The 17,124-nt window shown below is 47.1% G+C and overlaps 1 protein-coding gene across 1 annotated transcript in view; it reads right to left on the bottom strand.

Moving 5' to 3' along the window:
- TMEM150C (transmembrane protein 150C) overlaps positions 1-17,124 on the bottom strand; it is a 53,470-nt gene that overhangs the window by 34,032 nt on the left and 2,314 nt on the right. The window contains exon 2 of the mRNA XM_015415344.1: positions 9,431-9,495. Within this exon, the coding sequence (XP_015270830.1) occupies positions 9,431-9,440 (10 nt within the window). The 5' untranslated portion in view covers positions 9,441-9,495. The remainder of the gene's footprint in view (positions 1-9,430; positions 9,496-17,124) is intronic.

Genomic DNA, 17,124 nt, shown 5'->3' with positions numbered 1-17,124 from the left:
GCGAGTATCGCGGGTCCCCCCTTGTATCTCTGATTTCGCTGCACTTGTAAACCTGGTTTTAAGTGCAGTCTGTCACATGGGGTTTGGGAGGAAGCCGCATGGTCTTCCATCCAAGCAAGAATACTAGCAAGGGATGCCCAGCCTAGCCCCAGAGCGAGATCCGAGCCCATCAGCACTTTAAAGACATACAAGATTTCCAGGGCATAAGCTTTCAAAAGTCAAAGCTGCCAAAGTTTTGACTCTCAAAAGATTATACCCTGGGAATCTTGTTCATTTCTCAGGTGCTACTGGATTCGCATCTCGTTCTCATACTGCAGACCAAAATGGCTGCCCAACTGAGCCTAGACCCAGTTAGAGATAAATTCGAACTCTGTTCAGCCACAGTTCCAACCATTCTTTCTTTCCACTCACCTTTCCTTGTGTGTCTTTGCCCTTTTTTTAAAAAAAAAAATCCTGCAGGCAGGGCCTGTCTCTCTTTACTGATGTGAGCCGTTTTGGGGAGAGAAGGGTCTGAAAATCAGGATATAAACAAAACAAAAATAAAATAAGTGAAGGAATGAAGGGGGCCTCATTCTGTTCTGCTGGGGGGGGTACTCCCTTGAGCAGGGCTCCGATGTCTTCTGTGCCCATGGGACTTGGCAGGGTAGCAGGGGGGAGGGAGCTCTCTGGAGCCCCACAGGTTGTGGGAAAGGGACAATCAGAGGAAGGGGGCAGGGGGATCTTCCCAGCAGAGGAGGTGACTCTAGTGGAATGGTTGCTTCAGGGACCACCGCTTCCTGAGAGGGTTTGTGCCATGAAATTAGACCTTCCCTGGTTTTGGATCTCTCTTCTGATGGGAGATAGGGGGTCCTGAGCCCCCAAGTGGGCAACAAGATATTAAGGTTACAGGAATCTGGCAGTCGGGGGAAATAGCTGGTCAGGGAGGAAGGAGTCTAGACTGGAAGTATCCTTCCCAGAGGGCCAACTATCAGATACTGGGGGAGGTGTAGGGCTAACTCACTCCAACCCCTTCCCCTTATTGCTCCGGAGACTTCCAGACAGGTAAAGGCTATCTAGACACAACACACAAACACCATCGTAATTAATAAGTTATAAACCGACAAAATCAGATAATGCATATAAAATATTTATAGGACTCAACACCATAACCACTACTGAACCAGCCTAGAACATCTGGTTAATCTCCAAAGGCCAACCTGAACAACGAGTCCCATATAAACTAAGCAAGTCCCACAAGGTGTCATCAGAAAGTGCATTCCACAGAGTAGGGGCCATAACTGGGAAGGCCCTTCCCCTGGTAACAGCCAACCGAACCATCCTGGGACGAGGCACCTGCAAGAGGCCCCAAGAGGATGACTGGAGGAGGTGTGGAGGGTTATAACAAGAGAGAGATGCAGTTGAAAGAGTGGTGTTCTAGGACTCTGGGTGACTCAGGATCAAATCCCCACCTGTACCATGGAAGCTTGGTGGGTGACTCTGGGCCCGTCACTAACTCTCAACCTGGCCCACCTCACAGGATTGTTGTTGTGAGAAAGGGGAGGAGGGAAGAAGAGGAGGAGGAAGAGGAGGAGGAGATTGGATTTATACCCTGCTCTTCACTCGGAGTCTCAGAGCAGCTTACAAACTCCTTTCCCTAAGAGTTTCTGTGAACTCCTCCACTGGATCCAACCTGTTGAACATATCCAGACATTGGTGGATATTGTGCTATCATAGCACTATAGCAGTCATTTGCAACTAGATGGTTCACACAACTGTAGCGAAATGGCAGCATAATGTCCAACAATTTGTGGATACACTCATTGTGATGGAGGGGATGTATTTCAGAATGCAGATGTGAACTGCACACTGCAACGCTCCCTGCACTTAGAAAACTGGCATGCTCCTTCTCCCTGTCATACTAGCTTTCTATGAACAATGAGGTCTGTTTTGTTTGGTGGAACATTCAAACCAGTCACCAGGGTCCATATTGCATTAGCACAAGCATAGGGAAGCTATCTTCCATGTGACGCAGGGATATGGATAGAAGGACGCTCTCTGTCTATCAGTGTCTGTCTAAGAAACTGCTCCGGCTTCTCTGTTTGCAGGTAGCAAGCCAAGAACCATTATGTGCTTTACACTGCAGCGCTGAAAGGTACGAGCAAGGAGGACAGAAGCCAAACAGGACTGATGTTCTGAGGTTCCACTCACTGCTGAAGAGAGCAGAAAAGGCCTACAACGGTGACAGGTATCAGGACCACTTTCAGGTTTGAGGGGCTCTTGGCAGAAAGTGCTCATGGGCCTCCCCCTCTACCGACTCCAGACCCCCACAACCACCTCCCTCTCTGTCCCCATGCACATTGGCCTGTGCATCCTTCCCCTGCCTACTCACAACCCCTCTTCTTCCCATGCTCGCAGCCAATGTTCCCTCTAAGCTGTGGAGTCTTGTGAGCAAAAATTCTTTGTGAGCTACTGGCATTAAAGTGATGAGCGAGCGATTTGGCTACTGCATAAATTGGTTTGCTCTGGAGCCACCCTCCCTGAGCTAAGGGAGGCTAAAAAACTGTGAGCTAGCTCACACTAACTCAGCTTAGAGGGAATACTGCTCACAGCCACCTGCATGCCCTTTCCTCAATGGCATGGGGCAGTGTGTGTGGCTGGGAGGGGCACTCCTGTGGCCATGAGAGGCACCGCTTGCACCACATGCATACGCTTCTCTGGCAGTGCTGTGCTGCCCAGGTGTCCAGGAGCACAGGAGGCAGAATTTTTGCAAGTCAGTGGATGAAGGAAGGTGATACAAGCAGGTGTCAAAGGAGGTACACAGGTGTGGGGGGGTCGGTATCAGTGGGCCCTGCCAAAATCCCTGGCCCCCAGCAGATGCCAGCCCTGTATCTTTGGTTCCATCCTTGCTCAGAAGACCGCCTTGCTTAAGCTAGCAAATGCCTCATGCTGGATAAACTGTCGGGGAATCAGGGCAATGTAACAGCCGGCTATTACAGCAGGATTACACGGATTAGGAAGGATGGATGGCAGAGCTCACTTTGTGAGCTCCAAACCAGAGATGGAGCGTTAAGCGTTACTCAGCTCTGTAAACCTAAGAGGCCAAAATATTCTATTTAATGAACAAGTCTTTGAGTGCTCGCGCAAATAGTATTCTCTGGTCAAACACATGAAGCAAGAATGGAATTTTGCTTTACGGGACTGCCGTGGTACACTGGACAAACAGGAGCACAGAGAAGGCAGTCTAGAACGATTTCAATTATGTAACTGCTGAGATAGTACAGTCATGCAAGGGCATGCCATTGCAGAGCTCACAGGGGGGAAATCCCTTGTCTGAAAGCACTCTTATGTTACCACAATTGGCAGTACAGTCTTAAGAACACTTTCCTAGAAGTAAGCCTCACTGAACAGACCTGAGTAGAATTCTGAGCAGATCTGCTTTAGATTGCTTTTTAAGACTCTGACTGTGAAGGCTAGCATTATCTATATATCTAATTTCCAACTGTGCCCCTTATCTGCGGATTTAGGTATTCACTGATATGGCCACACTTACCCCAAACAGGTTTTTCTGCCAACCTACCCTAGGTTTGCAGAAAAATCTGAAAAGTTAAAAAAAACCAAACACTCGGGGGCAGTTTAAATCCCTCCCCCAAATAAAAGGCGCAGACAACACACTTACCTTTCCCTTTAAAGCTGTTGGCTGTGCTGGTCAATGTTCCCTCTAAGCTGTGGAGTCTTGTGAGCAAAAATTCTACCTTGTGAGCTACTGGCATTAAAGTCGTGAGCAAGCGATTTGGCTACTGCATAAATTAAGTCTGCTCTGGAGCCATCCTTCCTGAGCTAAGACAAAAATGTGTGAGCCGGAGGCTAAAAACCCGTGAGCTAGCTCACACTAACTCAGCTTAGAGGGAACACTGTCTGACACCCCTGTGGCTCCCTGGGCTTGGCCACCATGGCACTGGTGGCTGGGAGGCTCTCCAGGCCTAGAGCCATTTTCAGAAGCTACGACCGGGTCTGAAAGTCTGGAGCTGTGCCTAGCTCAGCAATAGGGAAGCCAGTGTTTGGCAGGAGGTGGTGGGGGCGGCTTGGAGCTGGGGAACTGTGCTGCTCTCAACCTCCAAGGCCAGTATGTGTGCAGATAGCACTTTTTACATTACTGTCCTCCTAAATCAGATGTTACTCATTGTTGGCCCGATTTCGAGTGAAGCAATACAGAGACAGTGGTTTCATACTGCGAATATCGTTCCTAATAGTGAAGTGTGGACCCCATCTGCGGATATCTAAATCCACAGATCAGGGCCACACTGACACTAAACAAGTTTTCCTGCAACCTTGGGCAGTCTTCCCTCTAAGCCGAGTTAGTGTGAGCTAGCTCACAGTTTTTCAGCCTCCAGCTCACACATTTTTGTCTTAGCTCAGGAAGGACGGCTCCAGTGCAAACTGATTTATGCAGTAGCCAAATCACTTGCTCACAACTTTCATGCCAGGATCTCACAAAGTAGATTTTTTTGCTCACAAGACTCCACAGCTTAGAGGGAGCATTGGGGGGACTGCCCAGATTTGCAGAAAAATCTGAAATATTTTTTAAAAATAAACTACGGTTTAAATTCCCCCCTCCCCCCAATAAAATATCTGTACAAGCACAGAGAATGCACCTACCTACTGCATGGTCATTGGTGGCTGTAGAGGAGCTTAGGAGCCATGCCAGATGCAGCAAGAATGTGGGAGGGGGGCAGGGAGATGGGACTCCCCTGCAAATATCGTAGGCCCACACTTTATCTAATAATAAAATGGGGGGGGGAGGGTTATGCCAATCAGGAAAGCAGGAAAACCTAGCCACCCACAGACAAGGTAGGTGTTCAAACACAGGGAACTCTCCTGGTATGCAGAAAAATACAAGCAGGTGCTGTACCACTGAGCTAAGGCACCACTCCAGGTTGGCTTATTATAGGGCTGCCTACTCTGGGATGGAAAATTCCTGGAGATATGGGGGTGGAGCCTGGGGAGGGCCCTAACAGAGCCATTTCTCCAGGACTACTGATTCCCTGTAGTCTGGAAATCAGTTGTAATTCCAAGAGACCCTCAGACCCCACCTGGAGGTTGACAATACAATTTATGAAACCCTATAAGAGGGAGGAGCTTGGTTCTCTCATCTTCTCATGTCAGAGGAGCCAGAACCATTTAAAAGAATGAATAAGTCATTCCAGTCAAGGAGGTACTGCCAGATAGTGAATGTGTTTCTTTGGGTGTTGTTCACAGCCTACGACAACTCTAATCAGGCCTTCACTGCCACAAAAGACCTCAAACTCCAGGCCACTTCCCCCTTTTTGGGGTTTGCATTACGCAAATCGGACAGAACTTCACCTGCGCGGTGGCACTGGACTCCTCTAAAATATTTTTATTCACATTTCAAAATGTACATTCAGGTTTTTGTCCTGCGTGCTAAAGAGTGAAGACACTCATAAGGTACTGATTCGTTTTGACTAAACTGCACTAAAAACAATAGCATGTAAGTTCAGTCACAACTACAGCAATGTACTGAATGTAGGTAATGGATGACTATAGGTGAGACCCAGGTTCAAATTCCGCCTCAGCCATGGAACTCAATAGATTACCTCGGTCTAGTCTGGACACTTTCTCTCAGCCTACTCTAGCTCACAAGGCTGGTGTGAGGATAAAGGAGGAAGAGTGGAATAAAAATATGAGTCAGGACTAAGGTTGCCAATTCTGAGTTGGGGAACTCCTGGAGATTTTGGAGGTGGAGCCTGAAGAGGGGGTGGCGCTTAGCAGGGTATAATGCTCAACCTCAAAATATAAGGGTATAATGTCCACCCTCAAAAGCTGCTATTTTATCCAGGGAAACTGGTCTCTGTTATCTGGAGATCAACTGAAATACCAGGTGACCTCCAGGGCTAGCGATGTAAAATTTCCGGAAATTTTGAAGCTCGGAAAAACCCTTGGTTTTTTTCCAGTTTTCCCCCAGAAAATAACAGACATTTTCAGAAAAATTGAAAAAAATGCTACATTAGCATTTTTTTGGTCTTTTCTAGATTGAAAGTCATTCTGTTACTTTAGGAACATAAAATATGACTATGGACATTTTTACTTGGCATGAAATTATCACAACTAGCATAATAAAAATATAGTATATCAGAACAATTATTACAAACAGAATACCCACCCACATGCAAAAACAAAACTGAAACCTTTTTATTTTCTTCTGACAACAGCACCTCCTAAAGGAAGAAATGCATCTTGTTCTTGCATTGGAGAGTTCAGTTTGTAATTTAGGACTTGCTTGTCCTCAGTGCACAGAAATTAGATCAATCTGATACCATATATATATATATGGCTCTTTTTGTAGAAAAAGCCCAGCAGGAACTCATTAGCATAATAGGCCACACCCAACAGCAAAACCATTAGCATATTAGGCCACACCCTGACTGCACCACTCATTAGCTTATTAGGCCATACCCCCACGTTACCAGAAGGGTGGTCATCCAGCCACACCAACCTTTTGCTTCTTATTCTGTTTACCTTGTTTGTTGTCAAAACCCAGAGCTTTTTTTGTAGCAGGAACTTCTTTGCATGTGTGTGTGTGTGTGTGTGTGTGTGTGTGTGTGTGTGTGTGTGAAATGATTTGGAAAATATTTGAACACCTTGTCTTAAAATATTTTATTCATCATGTTAAAATAAAACATTCCATAATCAATTTTTTTCCTCTCCTTTTTTCATTTTTTCCAATTTTTCAGAAAAAAACAAAAAAGGCTTCAGAAAAAAACCCCGTTTTTTCCCCAAATTTTTCAGTTTTTTCCCCAGGCCTTCACATCTCTATCCAGGGCCCACCTGGAGGTTGCCAACATGTGGAACAGTATATCCATCCCTGAAAACACGACCCCGCTGTTCTCTTCCTGGTTTGGGGAATCTTCGGTAATTAGTGCTCATGCCGGGGTGGGTGGGTGTATAAGACACTAGGCCTCTGGAAAAAACTGAACCACTCAATTTGACCTAACAGAAGATGGCTTTGCTAAAGGCCTCAGGGACTAGAATGAACAAAGGAAGCGGATGAAGATAATCTTAGCTGACCCAGCCGTCGTTCTCTCTGGTTCCTGCAGTCTTCTACAGCCTATCCCTCCCCCTTCTCTTTCGAAATCTCATGCATCTAGAAAATGGTAATTATCAAAGTGAAACCACCACCACCACCCTTATTTCCTCAGAATCCCAAATCCTATTAGATTATCATTTAGTGTACAGGCTTTGTGTTTTATTCAACTCAGCCCCTTTTGTCCCTAAAGCCTCCCCACAATTCACTGGAAAATGATGTACCAAGCAAATGTTCTAACTCATGGGTGTCTTCTTGTTTTGTTTGCTTGAGAAAAAGTTGGCCTTCATCCCTCATAGGGTTTCAAAACTGAATCCAGGCAAGGAGCAATCCCCCCCCCCAAAAAAAAATCATCCAGGAAATGTGTACAAAATGAAAGCTTGCTCAGGAATCCCAACATTTCAGAAGGCCTGCTTTCAATGCTTTCAAAGTTTTGTGCCCATGGAAATGTAGAGGCCACCTCAGAACCACAGTTAGATTTATCAATTTGAATCAGTCTTAAAAAAGACAACAAGAATGCTAAGATGGTAAGAGCCTCACTCTGCCAAGCAGAGGTGGAGATATATACATTCGAAGGACTTTCATAGAATCACAGAGCTGGAAGGGGCCATACAGGCCATCTAGTCCAACCCCCTGCTCAGTGCAGGATCAGCCTAGAGCATCCCCGACAAGTGTTTGTCCAGCCGCTGCTTGAAGACTGCCAGTGAGGGGGAGCTCACCACCTCCCTAGGTAGCTAAACAGACTTTGTCAGGGTCTCTTTAGGTAAAATACAACATAATCCACAAAACATTAAAATACTTAAAGCACAAAGACTAAAATATGATAAGGCCTCCCAGCGCAGATGTGTTTTTAAAACTTGTCGGAAGGCCCATAGTGAGGCTGCATAATAATTCCCACGGGGCAGAGAGTTCCATAGTTTAGGGGTTGCTGCTTTCATATGGGTCCCCACTGAACACACTTGTGTAATAGAAGTTCTAATAGCAGAGCACCCTTAGATAGCCTAAGTTCTTCAAGAAATTTGGACCCAACCTATCTGAAAGTCAAAAACAGCACTCCAGATTGGACTGGGAAACACAATGGAAGCCAGTGTAGAAGGTCTATGAGGCTTGGCTTAAAAAACTCACTGCAGCTAGCCCTAGATTACATTTTGGCTGCCCCATACTGAACCTGGTCAAGTTTCCAGCCCATCTTCAGGCACACCCACACAAAACCCATTACAGCAGTCAATCCTGGATGCTATCATTGTTAATATAACTGGGGCCCGATCAGTCTTTTCAAGTTGCTGAACCAAACTGGTAAAAAACACTCCCTGCCACTTCTGCACATCCAAGGACACAGACAAATTGAGGAACGCTCCCAGATTGCAAAGTTACAGTTTTAGTAGTAATATAACCCTATTCAGAACAGGCCATCCATACTGGGTTTACACCCAATCCACAGGACTTCTGCTTTATCTGAATTAAGTTTCAGTTTATTCACTGGAATGGGACTGAAAAGATAGACAGAACTGAGTGTCATCCAAACTGTGATGACCGCAGACTCCAAATCTCTGGAGAGCTCTCCCAGTGGTTTCATAAAGACCTCAAAACAGCATGTATGTGGTTTCTGGGGTTTGGACTGGGTTTCCATCAAGGACTTAGTCTAAGCGAGCCATTGTGGATTGTGTGTTTGGCCATACAGAAAAAAGTGCTTCCAGGCTGAGAATGGAGTACAGCCTCTCAGAGTCCCAACCTGGTCCCAAAAGCATCCTGCTATGAAATTCTCAAATTCAATCGGCCGCCTACATCAGTCTCATTGAAAGAGCTCCCATATCTTCAGCGCATGTTCAAGGTGTTTCATTGCCCCAAATAAGGTACACCTACACATGAATGAACACACATGAAGCTGCCTTATATTAGATCAGACCCTTGGTCTATCAAGGTCAATATTGTCTGTCCGAGGCCTCTGGTATAGTTCTTTCACATCATTTACTACCTGGTCCTTTCACCTGGAGATTCCAAGGATTGAACCTGAGATCTTCTGTGAGTCAAGCAGATGCTCTATGGCAGAACAGTGGCCTTCCCCTCCCATGGCCCCATCTGTTCACTCCTTCTGTGCTGCCACTGAACAGATTCGAGTCCAACCTCGGCACTGACCTGACTGGGGTGGCACAGGTCTCAGAGGTGATGCCTCCTTTGTCCATGATAGCCAGAAGCGGGGCAGCCCCTGAGGTATGCCAGCACCCTCCTCTCTGTGCCGCCTGCACCAAGCTATTGCTTGGGTGACTCTGCCAGAGAACCACACTCACATATCCATTTCGCTTGCATCCGTTAATTAGTAGCAAGACGTTTGATGCAAAGGACTAAACTCACCTTGAAGCATCCAAGTACTGCAGCATATATGGTCTGTTCCGGAGGGTCAACACTCTACTGCCAGCCTTTGACAAAAAGACAGAGTGTAAGTTACAGTACATGAAATATGCCACAACAAAAGAATGCAGCATGTGCTCAAACTTGACGATGCTTACAAAATCCAAAGAGACTTGTTACTCATCTCGTGATGAAAGACACATGTTGCCTGGTCTCCTTGCAAACTAATCCTTGACTTCTTTTTGGATAAAATTCCCAAAGAGTTTGCTAAACACTAAAACCATGATATGTGGCACACTGCCACATTTTAAGATGTAAACTGTGAGGGTGGCATCCAAGAGGCAGAGTGGTGTAGCGGATAGAATGGTGGACTAGGACCCTGGGAGTCCCAGGTTCGAGTCCCCTCCTCTACCTTGGAAACTCGCTGGGTAACCTTAGGCCTGTCACAATCCTTCAGCCTGGCCAACCTCACAGGACTGTGGCTGTTATGGGACAAATGGAAGAGGAGAGAATGATGTTCTAAGCTGCTTTCAGTCCCAACTGGGGAGAAACGTAAAGTATAAATAAAGGTAAAATGCATACACCACAAACTCAAATACCTAACATTTGAGGTTTAGCAAAGCTTATGCCTCATTCACAAAACTGTAAAGGTCTTCCAAAGAATTAAACTTTTGAGCTAGCACACTAAGTTCTGCAAAATTCATGGTGTTGTGGTTAGTGTGCCAGACTAGTATCTTAGAAACCTAGGTCCAACCCCCTAGAGAGTCCCGATGACCTCGGCCCAGTCATTCACTCATTCTCTCGGTGAGGGTAGGTTTTCCAGTGCTGCTGATCATCACGGTGGGAAAAAAAGGAGAAGACACTGCATTGGAACCTGGAAGTAACACCAAATCTCTATGGTAAAGGCCACAGAGATTTGAAGGGATTCCTAGAGCATTACCTGCCATTTCTGAGTTTGGATGCGATTCCCCCTCAACTTTCTCCCACCATGATGATCAGAATCAGCATGTGAGTGGGTTAGCAGGCAAATGCCCACTGGGAGCACGCTGATGGCAACCCCAGTTTTTGTTGTGGGGCTAAGAGGAAGAAGAGTGTTGTAAGCTCCTTTGGGTCCCCACCGCGGAGGAAAGTGGGGTATTAAATAAATAAAACAAATTCAGGTTGAGGAGCCGAGCTATAAAATCAGGAGTGAAAAATTTAGAACACGGCACACAATCAGCAGCAGAAGAGCTACACAGCATTGGGAAGTCCTCTGCTCTGAACCAGCGATCTTGGGGAAACTCAAACAGCAGTGCTGAAAAAGTAACTATGCAGCAAAACCACCTCCGTTGCCTGACGCAGTGTGCTATCACAACGCCACGTGCTAGAAGTGATAACTAGGGCACTGTTGCGGGATGCCAACATTAAGGCAACTTGCATACTTCTCTGAAAGAGAAAGGCAGGGCAAGAATATTTTAAAATAAAAACAGAGGTTTCCTCCAGCCCTCCCCTGCCTTGCAAAGCTAAATTCCCACCTGGCCTGAAAAACAGCTGCTGGCAATGTTGTGCCTTTTCTTATTCCCCGTTCTTGCGATAGTTTATTTCCGCCTTCAGTATTAAGTACTGTATAAAAATGATCTCAATTCATCTTCGTACGCTCCAGCTGCCCATATTTATCAAGGGCAGTTTCTATTTGCCAGTAAGTGACCCTCCCGGTTTTTGCTTTTTTCTCCTTTTTGGGTTTTGGGGGGTATTTTTTTTTTCTTCCCATATGTGAGTGCGTGTGTGTGCATACACGTGTGAGTGTGTGTGCACCTGTAAGTCATGGCGACCTCTGGTGACTGACCCCTACTGGGGGCCTGGGGGATATTCAGAGGTGGCTGAATAAAGCCTGCCCCCGCCTCCCAACTGTTGGTATTCCAAGGAGGTCTCCCATCCAAGTACTTGCCAGAGTCAACCCTGCTTAGTTCCCGAGATCTGACGCGATCGGGCTTGGCTGAGCTATCCAGGTCAGGGCAAGTGTGATCCATTTTTCCAGTTTTATTCATGTGGATTGCTCCAGTTTTTTAAATTTTATATTTCATTTACTTTATCTGCACCTCGCCTTTCTCTCCAATGGGGACCAAAGCGGCTTACATCATTCCCCTCTCCTCCATTTTATCCTCACAACAACCCCGGGAGGTAGGCTGGGCTGAGAGTGTGTGACTGGCCCAAGGCTACCCAGAAAACTTCCATGACAGAGTGGGGATTCGAACCTGGGTTCCCCAGATCCTAGAGTGACACTCTAGCCATTACACCATGTTGGCTCTCTACCTGATGTTGTTCAGGGCTTCAGCCTCACCCCGCATCCCCAGGTCTCCAGCAGCTGCATCTCCAGGCAGGGCAGGGACACAGCTTATCTCTAATTCACATGCGTGTGAATGCCTGCACCTGAACTACAAGGAAAGATGATACAGATTTTTTTTGGTGATACATGCATTTATTCAAATGCCCTTGATCCAATGACAAAGGATTAATCAACTAAACTTTCTTAATCAATGGATGTCCCTAATTTTTAGAGAAACCAGGGCAACAGAAAATGGGCCTTAAAATAGTAGAGAGGAGAACTAAAAATGATTGCAATTCACAAGTATAGATTATGGTGTGTGAAATAATTCTGGGGCACTCAAGTCATGGCTGGGACCAAGGAAGGGTGGAAACGAAGCATCTGGAACGGACAAGGACAGGTGCATTGGAGGGCTGACCAATTTTAGAAGGTATAAGAGAAGAACAGACATAATTTGGGGCTGGGAAGGAAGGACTGTTGCAAGAGAGGAAAGAGCTATTTTACACGGACAGTGATTAAAATGTGGAATTTGCTGCCAGAGGATGTAGTGACAGCCATAGGAATAAACAGCTTTTAATGGGGATTAGATAGATTCAAGGAGGATATGTCGATCAATGGCTACTAACTATGATGGCTGAGGGGAACCTCCACATTCAGAGGCACTAATCCTCTGAATCCCAGAGCCAGGAAGCAAGGTCAGGGGGCTGCCTCGGCCTCTATGTCCTGTTCTCCGCCATCCAAAGGAACTGGTTGGCCTCTGTGTGAGACAGGATGCTGGACTAGATAGCCTACTGGTCTGACCCAGCAGGGCTCTTCTTATGTTCTTAGCTACCTTTTGGCTCATCCAGCAAAAAGCCTCAGATGGTTCACACATCCGTGTATATCATTAGATTTTTCTACATTTGGGGGTCGATTCACGCATGTACATATATGACAATTTCTGTACAATCAATTACTATACATTAAAGGCTAGTTTATGCACGCATATTTAATGCATGATGAATACAGCATCCCGTGGTGAGCAATCACAGATATACTACCCCCAGAACCTTCCTATCTGTACGCACACCATGCTTTTTCAGGGGTTAGTTCAGTAGTTCTCAAACTTCTTGAAGTGGGACCCACTTCGAAGTTTCCTCTACTTTTCAGGATGTGACCTCACTCTACCTTCCCCCTCCTCCAACACAAAAACCACCAGTCTCTCCCATCAGTCAATACTGAACAGATTTATATTTTATTTTTCATTTTCAGAACATCCAAGTATTTATTTATTTATTAAAACACTTATATCCTACTTTTCCTCTTGGTCCAAGGCGGCTTACAATAATAGTTAAGACACCCTCCACTAACCAAAGATAAAATACCGAGCCACAGATCCCATCCCAGCCCCCCCCCCAAAAAATCAATTGCCAATTGAAACTTCCTCAAAAGCCCTGGCAGGCAGACAGGCCTTGCAGCACCTCCTGAAGATCTCTCAGGAGGGAGCACCCTTCACCTCTTCATGGAGTCCACTCCACAGAGCTGGAGCCACGATGGAAAAGGACCAGGCTCTGGTCAGTGACAAGTGGGCCACCCTGCCTGATGACCAGGGCTTTTTTTAATAAAAAAAGCCCAGCAGGAACTCATTAGCATAATAGGCCACACCCAACAGCAGAAACTCATTATCATATTAGCCCACACCCCATGCCTTCCCTTGGCCTGCCCGGGTGCCCCTGGCTGCGGGGAGCCTGGACAAGCTGGTCCTTGGACAGGTCGGGGAAGATCCTTCCAGGCCCCCCCTGCCTCAGAGTTGCTGGGGGAGGGGGTGGTCTCCAGGCCTTCCCTCTGTAGCCACGCACGCAGAGGTTTTGGCTGTAGTGGGCATGGGCAACTCTGAAGCCAGCCGGAACTCCGTTCCTGTGCGTTCCTGCCCCAAAATACCCCTGCTGATGACCATAGTTGGTGCACAGGTACATATGGGGGGGGGGGAGGAAGAGGAAGGAGAGCTGGATTTATATCCCACCCTTCACTCAGAGCCTCAGAGCAGCCTACAATCTCCTTCCCTTCCTCTCCCTATGACAGACACCCTGTGAGGTAGGTGGGCCTGAGAGAACGCTGAGAGAACTGCTCTTGAGAGAACAGCTCTGAGAGAGCTGTGGCTGACCCAAGGTCACCCAGCTGGCTGCATGTGGAGGAGTGGGGAATCAAACCCTGTTCTCCAGACTAGAGTCCGCTGCTCTTAACCACTACATTATTGAGCAGGCCGTACTTCATGGCCACTTTGCCAGCCTCAGAACCCACTGCAAGAGAGTTGCGACCATTTATGATGCCTCTAATCTGAAAGCCACAGTGAAGTAGTTCTTACATTCCACAGCTTGTCACCAAGTAGAGAGAGAGTGCATGCATGTGTGGACCAGCCCTTGATTGGGAGCTAATCAAGGTTCTCTGCAATACCCTATTCACATGTACAAGTCACCCCAGCTATTATTGTCACTGTGATACAAATGCATGTATGAACCACTCGTTATTTATATCGTGAGTACATGAGCACCCAAGAAGCTACCTTATACTGAATCAGACCCCTGGCAAGGTCAGTACTGTCTACTCATATAGGCAGGGGCTCTTCAGGGTCTCACACAGAGGTCTTTCACATCACCTTCTGCCTGGTTGTCGCTGACTGGAGATGGCGGGGATTGAACCTGGGACCTTCTGTATGCCAAGCAAACACTCTACCACTGAGCTACAATATTTGGGACCAGGATGCATTTTCATAATTTAGCTAGGTCCTTCAGACAGGACCGGACATACTAAACCATCTTTTACAGCAAGGAACATTTAGAAACTCAGGCTACTCCACTAGACAAATACAGATTTTCAAGTTTATGTTTTGTGGCAGATAAAGACGCCTGGGGAGGAAAGGTGACATGATACTTATCAGATCTCAGAAGCTAAGCAGGGTCCACCCTGGTTAGTACTTGGATGGGAGACCTCCAAGGGACTGCAGAGAAAGGCAATAGCAAACCACCTCTGCTGCGGTTGCCAAAAGTTGACTGCAACTTGACAGCACTTTACACACACAAAGAAGCCTGGAAACATTTCTTTGGCAAATCCTCTTGTAATGACTTTTCACAAGGAGTGGGGCTATTCCACCTCCACACACACCCTCCATCATATCCAACTGCATCCAAGAATTACATATTAGCTCCAGGGATCATTTCCTGCAGGAGCGCACAGGAGTGGAGCTCCAGCAGTAAAGAGCCCAGGGGGCAGGCACATGCAACAAGCCCCACCCCCTGCTCCCAGCAGCCCTCAGTCAGAGCAAGAAGCAGCCAGGTAAGTTGCAGAGCCCCCCCTGGTCCCCGGTCCAAAACAGTCCAGTGGCACCTTTAAGACCAAGTTTTATTCAGGTACAAGCTCTCCCTCCTCTGCGAGGACAGATCTGCATGCCCCCCCCAATAGCTAGCAATCCGAAACAGTCCAGTGGAGCCTGAGCGGTGGGTGTTGCCTTCTGACACACTTCCGATGATGTCAGGGGGTGTGGCATATGCAAATAAGTTATGCTAATGAGTTATGCTAATGAGCTCCTGCACCTCTTTTTCTACGAAATGACCCCTGATTAGTTCTATAGGTTGTGCACGGAGAAGCAGAAACCTCTTTTCCGAGAAGATGGCAATCGATGCATGGCGCAACACTGGTTTCATGAGTTTGTATGTACATTTAAAGAGTTTCTAGATTCAGGGAGCCACTGAAGTGTATGGGAAAAGAGGAATTCTTTTCTCCATCCAGTACTGCAGCTTGGCAACTGACTCATGACATAAACAGAAAGCAAAAGGCATGCAGATAATATAAGCAATGAGAAACTCTCGCAGTGAAAGCTTTCCCCCAACATTTCATCACATTCTAAATCCAGGACAGCGGGCAAACTCTAAGACCTTGAGGATCATTGGGGGGGGGGTGTCCCTTAAATTGGAAGGGACAGGGCATGCCAACTGCAAAATAAGAACCACAGAGCTATTGAGATGATGAGCCATTGGCTGGTCTGGAGATGCAGGGCCAGTTACAGATTTTTTGGGGGGGCTCTGAACAGAGAGTTCCCAGAGCCCCCTTCCTGCCCACTCACCCATGGACCTCTACTCTGCCTTGCTCACCAGTTCGCCCACGTCACAGTCATCTGCACTGCCTACAGCCTTTTCCTTCGTGGCATTGGGCAGTGTGGGGAGCTGGATGCACCGGTGGTGAAGCACTCACAAGTGAGCAGGCGGGGAAATGGCAGGGGGGGGGGTTTGGCAGAAGTCGGCCCCACCAGAAGCCTTGGGCCTGGCAGCTGCCCCACCTGGGGGTACGCTGACCCTGACGAGGTGGAAAGTACCATCAGGTTCCAAAATATTAGAGCTTGAGGGCATCCAATTAAGCTGATGGGCAGTAAATTCAGGACGGACAAAAAGAAATCTTTATACAGTGAGTGATTAAAAGGTGGACTTTGCTGCTGGAGGATGTAGTGATGCCCACAGGCATAGATGGCTTTAAAAGGGGATTAGACAAATTCATTGGAGGAGAGGTCTATTGGTGACTACTAGCCATGGTGAGTGAAGCTCTGAATCCCAATGCTACAGAAGCAACATTGGAGGAAGGCTTTGGCCTCTATGCCCTGTTGTTGGACCTCCAGAGGAACTGGGTGGCCACTGTGTGAGACAGGATGCTGGACGTGATGGACCACTGGTCTGTTCCACCAAATGCTCTTCCTATGTCCTTAGGACTGACCCCACAGGGTTTTCAAAGCACAAGACATTTAGAGGTGGTTTGCCATGGCCTGCCTTTACGTGGCAATCCTGGACCTCCTTGGTGGTCTTCCATCCAAATTACTAACCCTGCTTAGCTTCTGAGGTCCTTTCTGCATTTCCCTGCCACTCCGGATTTTCTCAATGTTTGACTTGAGGAACTTCCATGGCAAAACAGCATCCAAATATCCCCGGGGCAACAGGAGGCTGAAACCAGGCAGACCACTGAAAGGGAAATAATGTAATGCAGAATGGGGGGGGGGGAACCTGGCATAAAAAGAAGGCTGAACTCAATTTTAGTGCAAAATTGCTTGGAGGACACCACGGTGAACATGGATTAAAAGGAGAGTGTAGAAAGGGCCTGAGATCTGTCCAGGTCAAGCTAGCCTGGGCCATTTAGGTCAGGGGGTGGAGGTGGGTCTGAAAGATGCTGTCCTCTTGAACTGGAGCTGTCCTACATACATAAGAGCATGCTTGATTCTTGTGGGGGAGGGGGCATTGGGGCAGGAAGTTTACTAGGGAATGTCTGCTGGTCCTCTCCTATGGGAAAAATAAAAAACTGTCACTTGGGGAAATCCTGTCCCTCGCTGCTCCTGATTGGCAGGAAGACTGTGTGGGTATGCTCCGTGTCTCCT

This window comes from Gekko japonicus, unplaced genomic scaffold (assembly GCF_001447785.1).
Source record: "Gekko japonicus isolate JY-2015 unplaced genomic scaffold, Gekko_japonicus_V1.1 scaffold1995, whole genome shotgun sequence".
Classification (NCBI taxonomy): Eukaryota; Metazoa; Chordata; class Lepidosauria; order Squamata; family Gekkonidae; genus Gekko; species Gekko japonicus.
Note: the sequence above shows the minus strand (reverse complement) of the source record. Positions and strands in the feature narration are given on the sequence as shown.